The 17933-nt window shown below is 39.2% G+C and overlaps 2 protein-coding genes across 2 annotated transcripts; one reads left to right on the top strand and one right to left on the bottom strand.

Moving 5' to 3' along the window:
* Positions 1 to 117: 117 nt before the first annotated feature.
* On the bottom strand, positions 118 to 9141 carry srp72 (signal recognition particle 72). Its single transcript, XM_085416935.1, has 19 exons — positions 8985 to 9141; positions 8410 to 8530; positions 8076 to 8196; positions 6339 to 6482; positions 6069 to 6180; positions 5939 to 5970; positions 5511 to 5635; positions 5311 to 5368; positions 5074 to 5205; positions 4860 to 4988; positions 4280 to 4352; positions 3950 to 4014; positions 3707 to 3802; positions 3433 to 3536; positions 3210 to 3287; positions 2684 to 2821; positions 2474 to 2511; positions 2003 to 2162; positions 118 to 1150 (listed from the first exon to the last, which is right to left on the bottom strand). Exons 1-19 carry the CDS (start codon positions 9082 to 9084, stop codon positions 970 to 972), a joined length of 2007 nt encoding a protein of 668 aa, XP_085273061.1. The 5' UTR covers positions 9085 to 9141; the 3' UTR covers positions 118 to 969.
* Positions 9142 to 9533: 392 nt separating this feature from the next.
* On the top strand, positions 9534 to 14575 carry LOC146676951 (leptin receptor overlapping transcript-like 1). Its single transcript, XM_085416924.1, has 4 exons — positions 9534 to 9665; positions 10307 to 10382; positions 12225 to 12411; positions 14241 to 14575. The coding sequence occupies exons 1-4, from the start codon at positions 9650 to 9652 to the stop codon at positions 14355 to 14357; spliced, it is 396 nt and encodes a 131-aa protein (XP_085273050.1). The 5' UTR covers positions 9534 to 9649; the 3' UTR covers positions 14358 to 14575.
* Positions 14576 to 17933: the final 3358 nt, after the last annotated feature.

The following is a 17933-nucleotide window of genomic DNA, read 5'->3' as shown; positions in this document are numbered from 1 at the left end:
CAGCAGAGAATTTTCAGTAAACATCAACAAATACATCCAGTCTCTTCTATAAACATCTCCATTCATGCACAAAGCCTCAAAATGAGCCATACTAGGAAAAAAACTCACAGCAGGAGCATCGCTGTTCAGTTTTATTTAGACTTAACAAAATGAAAACCTGTTTGGCCAAAATAGTGTCTTTCTGAACACATGCATGTGACAGAATCAAAATCCTTTTGCTTGAATTCAGACAAATAAATTCAAAAATAAATATCTGTTACTTTACTGTAGCTAACTGAAAATACATTGAAATATTAAAGAAAGGTGAAACTATCAGGTGGAGCTGGACACGCTAATACTGAAACTCAACAGGTTTAAGCACCATTACCCTAAATTCTGAACTTTGAGTTACTCTGCAAAAGCAGTTTTATAACGCCCCTAATTCTAATGAAGGATACTCGCTGTTTTAAGAGTACTTAACAATGCTTAAAATGCAATAAAGACATGACTGAGCTCCTTAATGCATACATGATTTAAACACTTAATTCATTTTTGATTGATCAGAATTTGTTTTTGCTTAAAAATAAAGAAAAATGCTAAATACAGTGCAACTGTTAAGGTGTAGAAATATGCAGCCAAGAAGACAATTCAATGGACATTTAATGAGAATATGGATATCTGTGGTGTTATTGATTCAGTGAAAACAAACGCTGGTTTTGCAGAGCAACAAAAAGTCAATTTCAGTGGAACTGTCCTTTCAATCGTCAACTCTTTTTTTTCTCCTTTACTTTGTAAAAAAAAGTCAGATTCATGGTGTCGATGAGCAGCGGGGAGGATTTTGGTTTGATCAAATGACCTGAACAGAAAAAATAAAAGAAAAAAAAAAATAAAACTGAATTTTAAAAAAACGAAGGAAAAAAAAAAAAAAGCTTCTAAATTCTCTGCTGCTCAGATGCCAACAGCCTTCTTCCTCACATTGCTTCCCACTGTCTACCAGCCTCCTTTGCCTCCTTTCTTCTTCTTTTGCGGTGCTTTCTTGCGAGTGGCGCCTGAGGACGACGGTTTCTGCTGTCGTGGGGGAACTACGCCGCTGGCGGGGGCTGTAGAAGAGCCGGACGCAGACCCTGGTCTCGGTGAGGTAGGGGGGCTGCTGGCAGTCTTACTGGCATCCCTGAAGAGAGAAAAGAGCCACAGTGCAGTTAGAAGGGCCGGAAAATTATAGCGCTGAGTTTGTTTATTCAGGATCTGAGTTTCCTTCTGTGACGTGGATGAGTGAAATAAACGTTTGATTAGCAACAAAGCTTTTGTTGGACAGTGTCTCCCACCACCTCCACTTTTCATGTATTTATAAATTCAGGTAGCAGCATGATGTTTGATAAGTTTATTATCCATGTTTGAATAACTGACTTTCAACAGTGACCTGCTCAGCCTGCCATTAGGGTCCAAGTCCAGCTGGTTAACGGCGACTGAACTTTCAAAATAAGAGCAATAAGTTGGATCTGCATCTTCAGACATCCTTGGGTGGTGCAACAACAGCACAAACTTTGTTAGGATTATTAATAAATAATTTTAGCTTCTGTAAAAGAGAAACTGGAGGGCATCAAAGAGTAACCTGCTCAGTTGCTAATAGGGAAACTCAAGCTCAAGGGCTGTAAGTAGCTGGTTAATAGCAATTGAAATTTCAAAGTAAAAGTGAGGGTATGTGCAGAAAAATCTGTTGTAGATGGAGTCGTTCTCTCCCCTGTTCTGTTTTGGAGCTGCGGTAGTTCAGATGAATGGTGGCAGATGGATTTCTCCTTTAGGAGAGACTGAGAATAATTTTGTTCTCAACAACAGATGAGCCCTTCCTCCCGCAAAGCAGCTGCGGCTCTGATCTGATTTCAGAGTTCATTGGCATGAAAACAAAAGAACAATCTCAGTTGCTTTTCCTCCATTAGTGCCGTTAATAACTGGGTTTACAATTACAGGAAATTGCACCCAGGCGCCTCGGCTGGTTGTGCGTGTGACTGCGGAGTTTACTCACAGCTCTGCTGAAGCTCCTGCCGTCGCTCCCTGTGTGCCTTTTCCTATTTGATCCTTCTTCTTGCCCTTCTTCTTCCCTCTGTAGTAGGAGCGCTCCTTCATAGGAAGCCACCTCTCGGGGTCAGGGGTCACTTTGGGGTCATAGTTCTTGGGCAATTTTCCTAAAAGGAAGATGGTATGGTGTGAGTACTTTATGAGCAATAACTAGACAAAATATCTTCAACAGAGAAAACAAAAAAAAATCTGAATTATTCTCTTTTCCTAACAGTGGTTTTAATGTTTTGGCCGCTCAGTGTGCATTTGAATTTCCTACATTATTAATCAAACTCTTTTTCTCTAAGGAGAACAAAAAAGATACAATTAGATGTTTTTGCTCATTTAGAAGAAATAATTTCATGGCCTTTTGTATGTGTAAATAAAAACTTCCAGAACAGATTCAATCTAAATCTTAGCAAGTGATTGAAAGACATACCTTTCTTTTTCTTCTTCTTCTTTTTGATTTCACCATGGCTTTTAAAGAAAATAAAGGAGAAAAAAAACAAAGAAACTTGTCAATGTGTCCCTCGTTCTTTTGAATGTTTTGTTTACAACCCCCCCCAAAAAACAAAAAACAAAAAAACACAAAAACACAAAAACAAAAAAATAACAGAAGTAGCCACAGAAGAGAGTAACAGACATTTACCCTTGTTCTTTGGGAGGGTTTTCTCCCACGACTTTAGCGGCTTTTTTCCTGACGTATGTGGCTCCGTGGGAATTCTCCAGCTCGTCAACGTCCACGTTGAAAGACATGGTGTCTGCAGACGGTAGGTGTTTGCTGAGCCTGTAGAAAAAAGCTAAGGATGCAACAACTGCTGACATCCAGATTACATCCTGGTCTTCCTGGGTTACATTTACTTCAATAAGGTATGGATCATTTGTAAAATTAATAAACTATTTTGTCAACATAATACCAAGCTTTGTTGAAAATGAGCTAAAGAAGGTCTTTTTATCTTTTTTGTTTTCTCTCTGACTTCCAAGCACAAAAACATTAGTTTCCCACAGAGAAAAATAACAAATCCTCAAATTGAAGGAGCTAAAATCAGAATATATTTGATATTTTTCACAAAACAAATGTTATTTGAGAATCCAAATATGTTCCAGTTAGTAAAAAAAACAAAACAAAACCGTTTAAGCGTCCATAAGTTGTATTTAATAATATGAAAGGATACGATTTGGCTTTATCCGTGTCCACTAGAGAATATGCAGAGATGAGTTGTGCCAATGTGTGGACGTCCTTGGTGTTTTGTCTGTTTTGAGAAAAGTGATTTTTATGAAAACTGTTTGATGACATTTGAGGTATATTTTATAAAGAAATAAAACCAGCATCTGTGAGATTTAAAAAGACTTGACACATGTTGAACCAGCCGAGTGTTTAGCAGGGATTTAACTCACTTCCACAGCTGCTCCAGATCACTAATGGCTTCTTTTTTCCGTCCATACTTCAGCTTGAAATTGGCAGCTTCTCTTACAAGAGCCAAATGTGTAGCAGATCCAGGCTGTGTAGGAGAAAAGACACAGTGGGAACACGTTCACACGTCTAAAATGAAAGCTAACTGAAATCAAAATGCACACTTAAAAAGTGTTTGACCTATACACAACAGAAATTAAAGTGTAAAACAGTGGTTCAGACTTGCACAACACGAACCACCATCCGTGACACACAAACCTGTTCAGACTGGTAATGCTCAATAGCTTGTTTGAAAACATCGATGGCGCTGTCGATGTCTTCTTCATGGGAGTACATTGTTACCAGAGCTGAAACCTGAAGAGACGATGACATGGTCAAAATAAATATATGAGAGAACAAAAAACGTAAAAGTCAACAATTTTGACATTAACGGGGCATTTTAATTAAGAAAAACAACAATTTAAGAAAAAAAAAAAGTCAAAGTAGCATCTTTAGTCTTACCATCCCTGGTTTGTGCTTGAACTCTTCAATGGACCTCAGGACATCACAGGCTTTTGTCACATGACCTGAAGACCAAACCATTCATTGGATTATAACACCTAATGAGGAGCATGTATCAAAATTAAACTGCTCAAAGTTTAAAGGTAAAAAACCTTTTGAAGTTGCACTCGTTTGTTTCTTTATTAATTATTGTTGTTTCAGTACTCAGGCAATAATAATCAATGTGCGTGTTTGTTTTAGGAAGCTAGAAATATGAAATACTATCACGTCCACAGAGAAAAAAAACAGTAAGACAGAGCGGGGTGTGTGTGTTCGAATGCAGATCACTACCTTGTACTAAATAGAGTTGTGCCATTGTCAGTTTGATGCCAGACGCACTCTCTGGATTCTGATCGGAGAATTGCTGCAAAATAAAAAAAAAGAAAAGAAAAAGATCAGTTAACAGAATTAATGAAACTATTAATTACTGAAGGACAAAATACGAACATTTTCATCCAAACCCAATAGTGTTGTAAGTGTTTTAGGGCATCTTTTTTTTGTATCCCTTTTTGTATTCCCGTCTTCACAGTTAAGCATCACTTTTAACTGTGAAGACATTTTTCAGTATTTTTAAAAACCACACAACCACAGTTAAAACATTTCGTAGATGAATTCTTTTAAAAAACAAACAACAAAAAAAAAAAAAACTGAAAAAAGCAAATCTTTCAGTACTTTTTTCTGCTTCTATACTTTTTAACATTTTCATTGAAGGATTTTTAAAGTGCGATATTAACTATATATTCAATCAGCTTTCACCACTGTGATTTTTTAGGTTAACTGGTGCATCATTTGATCATTTTCTCATAATCAGACAAAAGGAGGAGAATGTGTATCGGTTCTCATAATAAGGAGCAGTGTGCATCATTAATACCTGGAGCAGCTCTATGGCCCTGCTGTGCTGCTTCTCTCTGCACAGCTGAGCCACCTGGATAAGGACCGGCCGTGGATGTCCTGGATTTTGAGCCTGAAGACTGGATGACAGCTTCCTGCACTGGTCAGCCTGTTAACGGGCAAAAGCACCATCGGTGTGAAAATAATTACCTATTATTAATTATTTTTCATTCCTCCTCCAATCACACCCGTACCTGATTAGTGTACATGGCCAGCAAGGCTTTGTTGAAGTCAATGGCCTGCAGCTGTTTCTTTGCCAGCTTGTACTCAACACCTTCAGCATTCGTCAGCTTCACCTTTTTCTTTGAGTCAAACACGTTTTGGTCCTGAGGAAAGAGACCGAGCCTTAGCACCAGCGTCGTGGCTGAAATTTTAGTTTTATGATCCCTGTTTAGCGTCTGAAAGTGGATTTCAGGGAGGTTCAAACCCACCTTGTTTATGGTGATGATATTGTTGGCAGTCACAGCAAGCAGCCCCACGTCAGATGGCCTGAAATTAAATCAAAGAATTAGAGCAAGCTGAAAATCTATTTAACAACTTAATGCCTGCCTCTAGATGCTTCTGAACTGTCTAAATGCATCCCCATCATCTTTTTTGAGACTAAATTTGATGCGATGATGCCACAACTCACTTGAGCTTGATGACCTGGTTGTAGAGCTGCAGAGCCTCATCTGTGCGACCCTGCAACTGCATGACGTACGCCATCTGAGAATGGATGACAGCCAGCTCCGACTGGATGTCCTCCTCAGTCATATCCTGAAAGGGACAAACAAGAAATGATGGTGATTAGCTGGAAAACGGTGAAAACTAAGTGTTACAAATACAAGATAATTATGAACAAGCTTAGCATATCAATATACATATATGGCCAAAATATGATTACAGCAAGGTTATTCCCATACAATTTTTATGTAAATAATGCATAAATGTAGAATATTTTAAGACTTAAAAGTATGTTAAGAGTGGACTAAATTTCACTAGACTTGTGACATACTTCTGGACCATCGTTTAGGTGAAATTACTAGAAGTGAAATTGAAATAGGTCTCAAAAACACTTACAGAATCATCTGCCAGCGAGACTCTGCAAAGCTCTGTCAGAAGAAATGATCAGTTTATGTCTGAGGTCATTACATCATTTTAAAAATACATCAAACACCAGCTTGATAGCAGAGACTGAATATAAACTGACCTTCTGCTTGCTGTAGTTTATTGAGGGCCTCTGTAAGCTTTCCTTGGCCAATCAGAGAACAGGTAGCATTGTAGCAGAGCTCATACGTTGACTCAGGCAGACCCAGATCTTCCTGCAAAAGGAAAACATAACATGTTCAAACATGAGTTTATTCTAGTTCTACTCAAACAGTCCGACTCCAGTTCTGTGCAACAAAGTGGAGGGAGTAAGTTTTTGATTTAAAAACTCAAATGAAAAGCTGACTGATGAACTGTGCCAATGAATGCTTACCATTGGAGCCTTCTCCCACTGACTCATTGCAGCCACCACAGCGGCGAGGTTGGTCTTCCTCTCCTCTTCGTACTCGTCCTGGGAGTTCCTGATCAGATCCGTGTAGACAGACTTGCACTCATCGTAGCGCTCCAGTCTGTACAACTGCACAAAGAAAAGAGCTGGTTCAGATTAGCAGACGTCGTCACTCTTCTCACAACAAGACGAAAATAATATCCTGTTAGAAATACACAGAAATTGCCAAGCTGACCATTTATTACAAATCTCTCATTCTCACTCACCAACCAACAAAACCCAAAACACTTGTGTTCTCAAAAGAATGTCTCACTGTAATAAATAATAATAGTAAATCATACAGACTGCATAAAGATTGTAACAAGCTGATATTCACAAATATTGGGGATAGTTTTAACAACACTGAAGTTACTTTAAGACAAACATAAATAGAGCAGTGGCGTTAAGAGGTGAAAATGCTTCGCTCTACAACCCTGATGTCTCCGTTTCAGAGAAAAATTGCTCAATTACACTTTTGCTATCTGCTTTTTTACAATGTTACTTAACAACATTTAAATGTTTTTACAATCATGTTTCAAATACAGAAGCCACATATTCAAACAGCAAGCTGTTTGCATTTATTGTATACCGTTTAGTTTGAATATGATTTGTTTGCAGTTCTGATGCTAGATGATCAGATTTTAAAATGCCACATATTAACAATCAGCAGCTTTAAAGGCCTCAACACTTTCTTTTCTTCTAACTTTGCTGCTCTTTTCAACAAGTAGATGACCAATGACTGACTTCTTTAGCACAAACAGTAAATATACACTAAACTGTATAAAAAAAATGTAAAATAAATAAATAAATAAATACAGTAATATAATCTACTTCTATCAACAGCTCCCTTTAGGGATCATCTGCTTCCATCTCACCATATTCCAGCATACTCTACTGTCAGATCAACCCTCTGCATGCCCTCCTTCACTACCATCCATGAAACTTCTCTGTGGTCTTTCTCTTTTCCTCCTGCCTGGCAGCTTCTTGTTCATCATCCTTTCTCCAATATATCCACTATCCCTGCTCTGCACATGTCCACACCATCTCAGCCTTGCCTCTCTAACTCCTATCTTGGTCACTCCCAATGAAAATTTTAACATCTTCGGCTCGCTCTCCGTTCTTTTGGTCAGTGTCGCCAACATCTTCAAACCATACATCATAGAAGTCCCCACCATCTTGTGAACCTTCCCCTTCCCTCTTGCTGCTATCTTTCTGTCACAAATCACTGCAAACACTAACTCCACCCTGCCTACACTCTCTTATAAAGCTCTCTGGTGTACTGTGTGTTGCTTTGGATGACTGACAAATATTTAAACTACTCAAGATACACCTCTGCTCCTTGCGTCTTCACTGTTACATCATATATTCCGTTTTGCTTCTCTGTCTTGCTGTATTTCTGTCTTACTACAAATCAGTCTTATTTGTGAACATCAGTCCACTGAGGCTCCTGCCTGACCTCATCTGTCGACCTGCAAGTCTCTATTGCCACCTCCTTACTGTCCTCATACATGTACTACACTACCCTCACATATTTCTCTGCCGCTCTTAAAGCAAAATTCTATAGTGCCTTAAGGTCTTAACCTAGCTTCATCAACTCTTTCCTACAGCTTCCATCAACTGCATGACTACAAACAGTAATAATATAATATAATATAATATAATATAATATAATATAAGCCTCACCACTTGACCGTAAAGCTCCTTCAGCTTGTCTGTCTGCTCAGGAGCACTCTCGATGGTCTTCAGGGAGCTCTCCACTCTGTTCAGCCGGTACTCGCAGTATGCCTTCTCAAACACCACCTCACTGAGTGGAAAAAAGACCCCCATCCACCCCCGAAAAAGGGTTTAAATGTGCAACACACCATAAAGAACAAACCTTACAAGACTTTTGTACGTTTTTCTTAGAGCATGGCAGAATTGCTGTGAAACTATACACCGTTAGACACTTAAATGTCAACAGTGAACTACAGGAGTAATTTATACGTCAAGCACAGGTGAGTGACAGCGTGCCGCTTACCTGCCGAGCACCTTTGAGTGGGTGTTCATCACATTTAGCGCCTCTTTGAAGCTCCCATTCTGGATATGGCAAACCACTTTACAGTGCAGTGCCGTCACATCGTCTCTGTTTTCGTGTAAAACTGCGACAGGACAGAAAGAAAACAGCAGTGAACATCACTCGCTACGAACAAAAAAAAGATTTTGCCCTGACGCTGATGTGATTGTGCAAGGACAGAGGAGTGTAAAGCAGCCGCTTAACGTTTCCAGGACAGCCGCCTGGCTAATCATGGGTTAGCTGTCGTGGTTGGCTAGGGACACGTCAGTCATGAGACAGTGGATTTAGGGGGCTAAATATTATTTAACGATGGCTCAAAGTCACACAACAAATAGCTAATTCAGCAGGTATATATATATGTTTATTACACATCGTTAATCAGAGCTTAATACACGAAGCTCCACGGGTGTATTTAACACCCTGACTGCCGTTAGCTCAGACACATGCTAACAGCTGGTACTGCTCTGCGGGAGCAGAGGGGAAAATCCGCCGCGTGTCCGCTCTCTGGTTCCGTTTTCAGAGTCAGCCTGTATACCTACTTTTAGTAAGAGCTTTGAGGGCTCTGGTGTAGTCTCCATTCTGTCCGCAGCGGTTGACTTCGGTCCAAAGAGAAGCCACAGATACTCCTCCACTCGCCATCTCCGCTGAGTGGACGCTCTCGGTGCCGGAAACAGAATGTGTTTACATCCGGGACAGCAACAAATACGTTTATTAATTTTTAAATAATTTCTGTGCGGAATAAATGAAACGTAGTCATAAATTGGGACGCTCTTCCAATGTTAATAAAAGCCTACTATTTGGGGGGCATGTAGTTTTTAATTTCAAAATGACGCATGCAACTGACGCATTCACGGCTAACCCTACTACACGTTAAATTGAAGTGCAAACATAGTACTTTATATTAAACTACATTTATTAGCCTACACATTAAGGAAATTATATTTATGAATACTTTTGGAGGAGTTTATAGAATTCTAAAACGAACAGTTCTGCGGTGTCAGTGCTTTTAATTTGGGTGCTTTTAGGATCGTAGTGGTAATTATCGGAATTCCTACATTTGTGTCAGCATATGAAAGCAGCACGGTGGGCAGGGTAGGAGCTACGGGGAGACTCGGTTGGCTTCGGTCGGACTCGGCTACCGAGCAAAGGAGGGGGGACTGTTGTCATTCGTCCGGGCTGTGTGGCGAGCTTTTGTCCAGCAGAGATGGCCGGGATTAAAGGTAAGCAGCAGGGGATTTTCATTCCCTTCAGAAAGCTTCTGAACTCAGCCTCTGTTTATATAATTTCAACAAAATGTGCACAAGGCACGTTTGCGCGTTTGTCACGCTCAGATAAGTAACGATAGAAGGAGTTAGCGCAGGGCCAGTACTGACAGACGTTAGCATTAGCTCGGTGATGAACCTGCACTGTTTCGGTAGAGGCAACCGCAACATAACAAAAATAACCAAACCAACTTCTGCGTTTCGTAATGAAAACAATGTAGCAGTGCAGCGTGCTGCATTCTTGCGCCACAGTTAACGCCATTCTTGTTTAATACTACAACAACGCAGAAATAACCGTAACGCTAATGCTAGCTGCGCCTTAACTTCCCACAGCCGCTGACTGATTCCAGGCAGCCGCTGGGATTTTAATAGAATTTAACCAGTGGCCGCACGGACTATGGCTGTCTGGGTTTAACGTGGACCCATGTTAGCAGGGTTTATGCTGCTAACGTAGCTGTCACACACGTGAAATCAGCTGATTCATCACATGGTAGCCCCAAATCTCCAGGGGCCCTGCAGCCACCATGAGATTAGTGATTTCCTGTGGATAATACCCTGTGCTAACACTGGGGTCCCCCTATCCTCTGCTTCTCTTGCAGCTCTCATCAGCCTTTCCTTTGGAGGGGCCATCGGCCTCATGTTCCTCATGCTTGGATGTGCCCTCCCTGTGTATGAGTAAGTATAACCATCACAGACCATGTGAGCCTAGTACTTCCTGGCACCTTTGATGATCCCGTCACAGCTTCACAGCTTTAACTATAGCTGCATTCATGACCAGATTAGCGTTCTTAGAACATCTAGAGCATAAGGACACCATATAAAACCAGGGAAGTGTGACAGAACCTGACCACTTTTAGTGGAGGAAAGCAGGATTGCATTAAATTAAGCAATTATCAGAGTTACAGGCTCTTGAAGTACATAAATGTGGGCTGGAATTTGGTACTTTTAAATTTACTTTATTTTCTCATGCCTTTTTGAACAATCATAACTTTAGGTTAAATGTGACTCACATCATCTTCACGTGTCACCCCCCTCCTAAAAAAAAGAATAACAAAAAAATAGAGGTAAATTCAACATACCCAGGATATCTTTACCTTTTGTGGCTTAAATTCATCCTAACATTGCCAATCAGATGTAGTGGTCATATGAAGCTGTTTGATGATTAAATAATCCTGGTTTTTCAGGTCTATGAATGTACACTGGCAACAAACAGAGAAAATGATCCTAGTGGAGAAGAGTGAAGAGGTTAAACATATGATGTATGTGATAGGAAAAGTGCTGTGTTAATGTGTTCATGTGGCTTTTAGTGTAAGTGCAGTTAGTGGTTTGTTAGACTGGAGAAACTCTACACATGCTGTCTGTGTAAAGATAAGAAGGTAAACTGGAAAAAAAACATGTTGCACAATTGTTTCGGGATGGGAAGATGTTGTAATAAAACTGTATCATTTTCATTAAATTGATGTGCTGCTTAGATGTTTCCCGATGGTGTTCAGGACAGTTTTAGTCTTATTCTTGAAGCTGGAATCTTGATGGTATTAAATGTTCGAAAGGTGCGATTTAAACCAGTAAGTAGGCTGATTTACTGATGCTTTTATAAAAGTAAGGCTGTTCAGTTTTGAAATCACATTTAGTTTGGCCATTAATGAGAAATGGTTATTTGTTAGAATTACTCACACTCTGGAAAAACAGTGGCTTTATTTAAAAGTACAAGCTTACTTTTTGCCATCAACCTTAATTATAATTCACCTTAATAAGATAAATAATTAATTAAATATATGTGAACTGAACTAAACCTGTAGAAAAAAAATAAATAAGCATCTATCTCAGCTATATTGTTATAATAATCTGTGTATTATAATTTTAAGTGATGTGTAATTGCACAGCCATAGTACAAAGCCTGTTTTAGAATTATAGCACTTTATATACACTTTTAGGTTAATAGAAGTTCTTGCAGTTTGCAGGATAATTATACTCTTTACTTACAAGACAACCTGATCAGTTTTGTGTGTGTGCACACCATCACACCTCTTGGTTATTATTCTAATGAGTGCAGACAGTTTCTCGTTTGCTGTATGTGGGATGAGCAACAGCAACATATTTGGCCTTTTTTCATCTAATTTGCATTTCAGCCATTGTATTTACAGTAAATAACAGCTTCACTTCAGCATAATGCGTATTTATCAGCCTATAAGTGACAAGAAAATGCGTAATTCCTTGGATATATATATATATAGCACAATGTTTTCCACACAGTTTTATTTTTACAGTTTTATTTTTTTTGTTCGTTTTTCATCAGTGAAATATCTCCTGCATCAGGCCTGCATCTGATCTGTATTCAAATCTAGAGGTTACAGAAACGTAGCTCCTGCCTTATGAAAGAAACCCCTTAAGTTGGCGTGTGGAGTGCTCAGCAGCGATTCCTTCTTTATCCTTCGATTCACTTCACTGCATCCTTTGTCATCATAGCATGTGGGTGTTTATGCCCCCTGTTTCTCTCGCTTTTTCGCCTCTCTGCAGCAAATACTGGCCTTTGTTCCTGCTCTTTTTCTACATCCTCTCTCCCATCCCTTACTGCATCTCGCGGAGAGTGGTCGATGACACAGACTCGGCCAGTAACGCCTGCAAAGAGCTGGCCATCTTCCTCACGACGGGCATCGTCATCTCAGCTTTCGGCCTGCCAATCGTCTTTGCAAGAGCTGAAGTAGTAAGTAACTGAAACCTGTTAATTCAGTGTATACTGCATGGTTATTTAAGCAGTGGTTCCCAAACCAAGGGTCTGGATCCTCTGCGTTGGGCTTACTTTAAATCAGGGGTGCCCAATCCCGGTCCTCGAGAGCTACCGTCCTGCAGCTTTTAGATGCATCCTTGTTCCCACACACCCGAATCAAATGAATGGCTTGTTATCAGGCCTTTGCCAAACATGATGGCATGCTGAAGAGGTAATCAAACCATTTGATTCAGCTGTGTTGGAGTAGGGATGCATCTAAAAGCTGCAGGATAGTAGCTCTCGAGGACTGGGATTGGGCAGCCCTGCTTTAAATGTTCTGACTTTTGTCTATATAAAGTACACACAACTATATAAGGGCTTAGTTTTAAGATAAGCTAAAAGCAACAGCAACCAAAACATGAAAAAAAAAGTGCCTTGCTCAATAAAATAAATACAATGACATAAAACAAGATGGCTAAAAAAAGCTATACAAAAGTATCACAGAAGTATGGAAAAATGGCGAAAGCAGAAGAGCTCAGTTAATCAAAAATCTAAGTGTAAAACAATAAAGAGCTAAACTCTGACAGATAACTGCAAGTATAGTGTTGTGAGGTCATAGACTTCCTGTATCTTTCAGTATTTACGCCCAATGAAAGTGACAGTTTCATTGTGTGGTCAGCCAGCAGGGCCAATTATAAACAGATTATATTCACCACCAGCAAGTGATAAATGACTGCAAAGGTGCTGTAAACAGCATCCAGTGTTTCAAATGATTATCAGTTGTGCAGATAAATGCAGAGGTTCTGCATTTCTCTATGAGCGACATGCATGCAAGCACATCATTTCTTAGGACATTTTAGGTAGAGTGCTGGAGCTCAGTCATTAGTTTGAGGAAGTCTGATTTGACTTTCTGGTCCTTAGCAGTCTCTGTAGTTTCTCCAGCCATCCAAAAAAAAGATAGTAGACTATATTATATGCAGTTTGCTTTAAAGCATTCATGACACAGCTTGTTGCAAAGAAAGAAAAAAAGAATATAACCAATTTTGGGTTATTTTGGTTTTAAACTGGCTGAAAGCAGCCAGCAAAGGGGCCTAAATAACATAATCAGTTGAATTAATTAAAAGAACAGTAACGTATGCTATGAAATGATCAGGGTGCACAACAGCATATATAGTCTTTAATCTGATTTTTAAATATGATTTCTTAGTTAATGTTAAGGGGCGATCGTGGCTCTAAGAGTTGGCAGTTCGTCTTGTAACTGGAAGGTTGCTGGTTCGAGCCCCGACGTTGTGTCCTTGGGCAAGACACTTCACCTACCGCCTACTGGTGATGGCCAGAGGGGCCGATGGCGCGATATGGCAGCCTCACTTCTGTCAGTCTGCCCCAGGGAAGCTGTGGCTACAACCATAGCTTGCCTCCACCAGTGTGTGAATGTGAGAGTGAATGAATAGTGGAACTGTATAGCGCTTTGAGGGCCCTGAAAGCGCTATATAAATGCAATCCATTATTATTATTATTATTATTATTATTATTACTGCACCAACTGATAGGACAATTTAGCAACTGCTAAATACTGCTTGTCAACGAGTCACCGCCTTGTTTCGTAAAAGGTGGAAAAAAGTGCAACAAGGGTGTGTGAACGATTGTCTAACTTTAACTGTCAGTTCCTTTTTGTCCAACTCTGAAAAAGTACTTTGCATGTTAATGATTTAGAGCTGAATTCTACAAAAAGCAGGTCTTTAAATCAGCAAAATAAAATGTCTCAGTTACCCAAATAAGCTCTGTAGCATTCAGCATTCACCTGAATTTCCTTTATCACTTTACAGATTGCCTGGGGAGCATGTGCGCTTGTGCTAACAGGTAACGTAGTCATCTTTGGGACGATCCTGGGCTTCTTCCTGGTCTTTGGATCCAACGATGACTTCAGTTGGCAGCAGTGGTAAAACGGCAGCTGGAGGGGACCTTAGTCTGAACTGTTTTTATTAGCGTTACAATTATTATCATTATTATTATTATTATTATTATTATTATTATTATTACTACTACTGTTATGGTATTACCGTTCTTGGTTCTTGTTGTTATTTATATGATGACCGCCCATCCATAGACTCACATCAAACCAGTGCAATACTTTTTTTTTTTTTTTTTTTTTTTTTTTTTTTTTACCACTCACATCATGCTGAACTGACACAAGTGAGATGGAAAATGCTGACTTTCAGTTGGATTTTTTTCCCATTTTTAAGTTTCACTCTTTCTGACTTTGTGCTGTGAGTCTTTGTTTTCCATCTTTTTGTATGTGTCCACTTTTATTTAAAGGATTACAAGCTGGTGAACAACTTTTACAGTGTAGTATCTTTGAAGATGTGTTAAAAAGATTTCAAAATGAATGACCAAAAGGATACGGTCAGTAATGTCTGGCCTTCTTTTTGCAATTAAAAACACTGGAAGGAGCTTCTTCTTTGTGAAATTAATGTAAGTCAGCTGGAAATTGAGGAAAAATCTGCACAATATGAGCCAAAATTTCATCAGACACGTCTCTGTTTCATACAGGTCTTACTGGATTTGAGTGTCAACAGTTCAGCTGATATAATGCAGGCTTTTCTCAGCTTTCAGTCAGTAAAATGTGAACAACACTAAGCTTGAGTGTTCTTGTGAAAGCAGCAGGCTGTTATTGCCACCAACAGTACCTAACATGTGAACTCCATTATGTGTAAATGTGATATAAATTTTTCTCATGACACAAAGTGAGGAGGTGGTGTTCAGGAGCAGTGTGCAAGGATTCATTTTAAACTCCCTCTCTATCACACCAGAGATCAAATTAAACTGACTTAGTGATTTCCCAGGTGCAAACATGGCGGGCTGCTTATTCACCAGGTTTTTCTGCATCCAATTGGCTCGTATTCCAGTTTGTGTGAGTTAGCGTTTTTCTGTTAGGTCAAGAAAGCATGCAAAGCCAGTAGCAGCCGCCAGCTAGCATTGGATTAGCTCAAGGACAGCAGCCTTGTTGGAAACTCGGCCAAGCTACCCTAAGAGCCAGGCTACTTATAACTGAGGCCCAGTCAGTCATTTAACAGCCTTTAAGCTTTTGAACGCGACTCCCTCAAAGTGAAAGAATCCAGTGACTTTGCTCTGCATTCCAGCTCTGGCACATACTGTATTTCCTCACACCAGCAAAACAAAAAAAGAACAAAAAAACACACCGTATGATTAAAGTTTGAAAGTACTGGGTCGTATAAAAAAAGTCTGCATGCTGGTTTATGTAATCTGCTGCAGCTTCTTGATAATCAGGGCCTGCAGTCAGTCAGGTGCAGCGCCTCAGACTGCTGTTACATTTAAACTGCATTAGTAGTGACTAAACAAAGAGTAAAGCAAATGCTATCCTGTAAAGAACTGCAATGACTAATGGAGCTTCAGGTGTGTTTTGTTGCTTTCTTTGGGTTTTTTCTTTTTGGTTTTTTTGTAGATGGCACTGTTTGAAAATCTCTGAGTTTCTCCAGCCATTACAAGAATCCAATGTTTTGTTTCCATGCAAATTTCCAGTGGACATCTTCACACATTTTGGCCGTCAATCAGTTTAATTTCCATATTTAAATCGTATTTTTAGGGTTTTAGAAGCACACATCCAGCAAGTAAAACAGAAACAGTCCTACAGGAATTGTTTAGCATTTTGGTGAACTCGCTCACATGTCTTGCATATGAAGCTAGACGTGATTGATTGCTTATCATAAGAACTTTCACAGGAGGACATCTGGGCTCTGAAAGAAAACCAAGCCTGTCAGCAAGTCCAAAGTTCAACATTAATCAGAATTTACTGAATTTGTTTTAATCCATACAACTAAAGTTTAAAGCTATTTGTGATTTTAGAGTTAGTTTTTGAGCTCTAACTACTCTTTGTTAAGAAATATTGGTAATTTTGTATTTTAGTTTAATTTCCCTTTACTTACAATTTAAAAAGTAAACTTTAGGTATTTTAGCAGAGCTGTATTATAGCTGTGTACCCCTTTGTTCCAGTCTTTAATGGTCAATTAATTAGATCTGTATTTGAGCTTTGTCAAATCAGACTTCGAGTATGACTCTTACAGTATTTCCTGCATTAGTCAAAGACCATCCAAGAAAATCATTAGGAACCATTTGAGTGACCCTCTGGCTGAAATATATGGGCTGACTGACCTTTGCTGGGTTAATTTGAACTTGTGATCACAGAGCTCATATTTCCGGCCTTCGTTCAGCCCTACGAAAGATACAAATATTTTTAAAAGCAACACATTGACGGCAGATTTTTGTTTTATGTTAAAAACATGCTTTAAAATGTACTACTGACATGATTTGTGCATATCACGATGTAATCCCATGAACGAATCCTCTGGTGGTAGTCTGTGAGCCTGTCTGTGGTTCAGACAAGCAGGGTAACTCTGCGTGGTGTTTCTGGGACGTGCGCATCTGTATGACACGTTTAGCTAAACGTGTTCTAAATGTTCTCAGATTTTCTGTTTTGTAGTCTGCCATTAATTCTGAACTGTCAGTCTGGCGTGAAGATGTGGGATTATTCTTAGGTTTCTCTCACAGATCTTTGAAGGATGTTGTATTTATTTATTTGACTGAATGCTTTGTGTCAAGGTTCAACGCCATTTTCTATCTCAATTGTTATGTTGAAGATGAGGAAGTCAGCATGGTGGTTTCTTTTTTTTTAATAAACGCCATTTTTGAAAGTCTTCTTCATTTGAATGACTACAGATGCACTTAGCACAACTGTATCAGGTGGAGAGATGCTGATTTGTCTTCAGAGGGAATAACTGAGTGAGTTAGTGATGCTGTTAAGAGACGCTCATGAGTGTGAGGGGAAAAAAAACAGCGAAAACGTCTCATAAACCCTCTGTAGGTTGCAAGAATAGTATTCTGATATGCTTAACATTTCCATAGTTATTTTTTAAAGACACAGAAACACGGACTCCGATGTCTTCCAGTGTCTTATTTTTGTCTAACCTACTGCACAAAATCCCCCAAATATCCAGTTCACTCTTGTGTAAAATAATAAAAAGAAGAAAGGTGTCACTCCTCAGAAGTTTGGTAAATATCTCCTGCTTGCTTTAATAACTTATCAAAAAAAATCTCCCAGTTAATTTTCTAGCTCTGCAGTTATGAACACAAATTTTGATAGTGGCAGAACTTTTTGTTTCACTTTCACTTTTTATTCAGATGCATTCAGATAATCAAATCCTGATTGATGGCGATCCATGCGTGGTTATCAGTGCTCCACATTGATCACTTTGTTCTTCTCCTGCCTTTTTAGGCCTGATTGTAGATCCAAAATGGAGATCTCTGAGCCTCATAGCTATCTGCTACATTTGCTTTGGGACATGGTTCTCCATTATGGTGGAAAATGTGCAGATTGTCACCAGAAAAAGCAAACTAAATAAATAATAGTACCAGTTAATTAATTAAAATATCAACTTATTTTGATTATGTTTTTTAAAATAATTTCAATATTTTATTATTTATTATTTTCGTGTTCCTTTGCT

Source organism: Rhamphochromis longiceps, linkage group LG2 (assembly GCF_057381845.1).
Source record: "Rhamphochromis longiceps isolate RC_006_pf linkage group LG2, R_longiceps_female_GT1.1, whole genome shotgun sequence".
Classification (NCBI taxonomy): Eukaryota; Metazoa; Chordata; class Actinopteri; order Cichliformes; family Cichlidae; genus Rhamphochromis; species Rhamphochromis longiceps.
Note: the sequence above shows the minus strand (reverse complement) of the source record. Positions and strands in the feature narration are given on the sequence as shown.

What these genes read in the sequence shown, in the direction of transcription:
- srp72 (XM_085416935.1), bottom strand. Translation starts at nt 9,084, where the DNA reads ATGGCGAGTGGAGGAGTATCTGTGGCTTCTCTTTGGACCGAAGTCAAC. An exon ending in GATCTGGAGCAGCTGTGGAA is followed by an intron (nt 3,288 to 3,432) that starts GTGAGTTAAATC and finishes TTCTCAAAACAG; the next exon opens with ACAAAACACCAAGGACGTCC. An exon ending in GACACGGATAAAGCCAAATC is followed by an intron (nt 2,822 to 3,209) that starts GTATCCTTTCAT and finishes TTTTTTCTACAG; the next exon opens with GCTCAGCAAACACCTACCGT.
- LOC146676951 (XM_085416924.1), top strand. An exon ending in TGTGCCCTCCCTGTGTATGA is followed by an intron (nt 10,383 to 12,224) that starts GTAAGTATAACC and finishes GCCTCTCTGCAG; the next exon opens with CAAATACTGGCCTTTGTTCC. An exon ending in TCTTTGCAAGAGCTGAAGTA is followed by an intron (nt 12,412 to 14,240) that starts GTAAGTAACTGA and finishes ATCACTTTACAG; the next exon opens with ATTGCCTGGGGAGCATGTGC.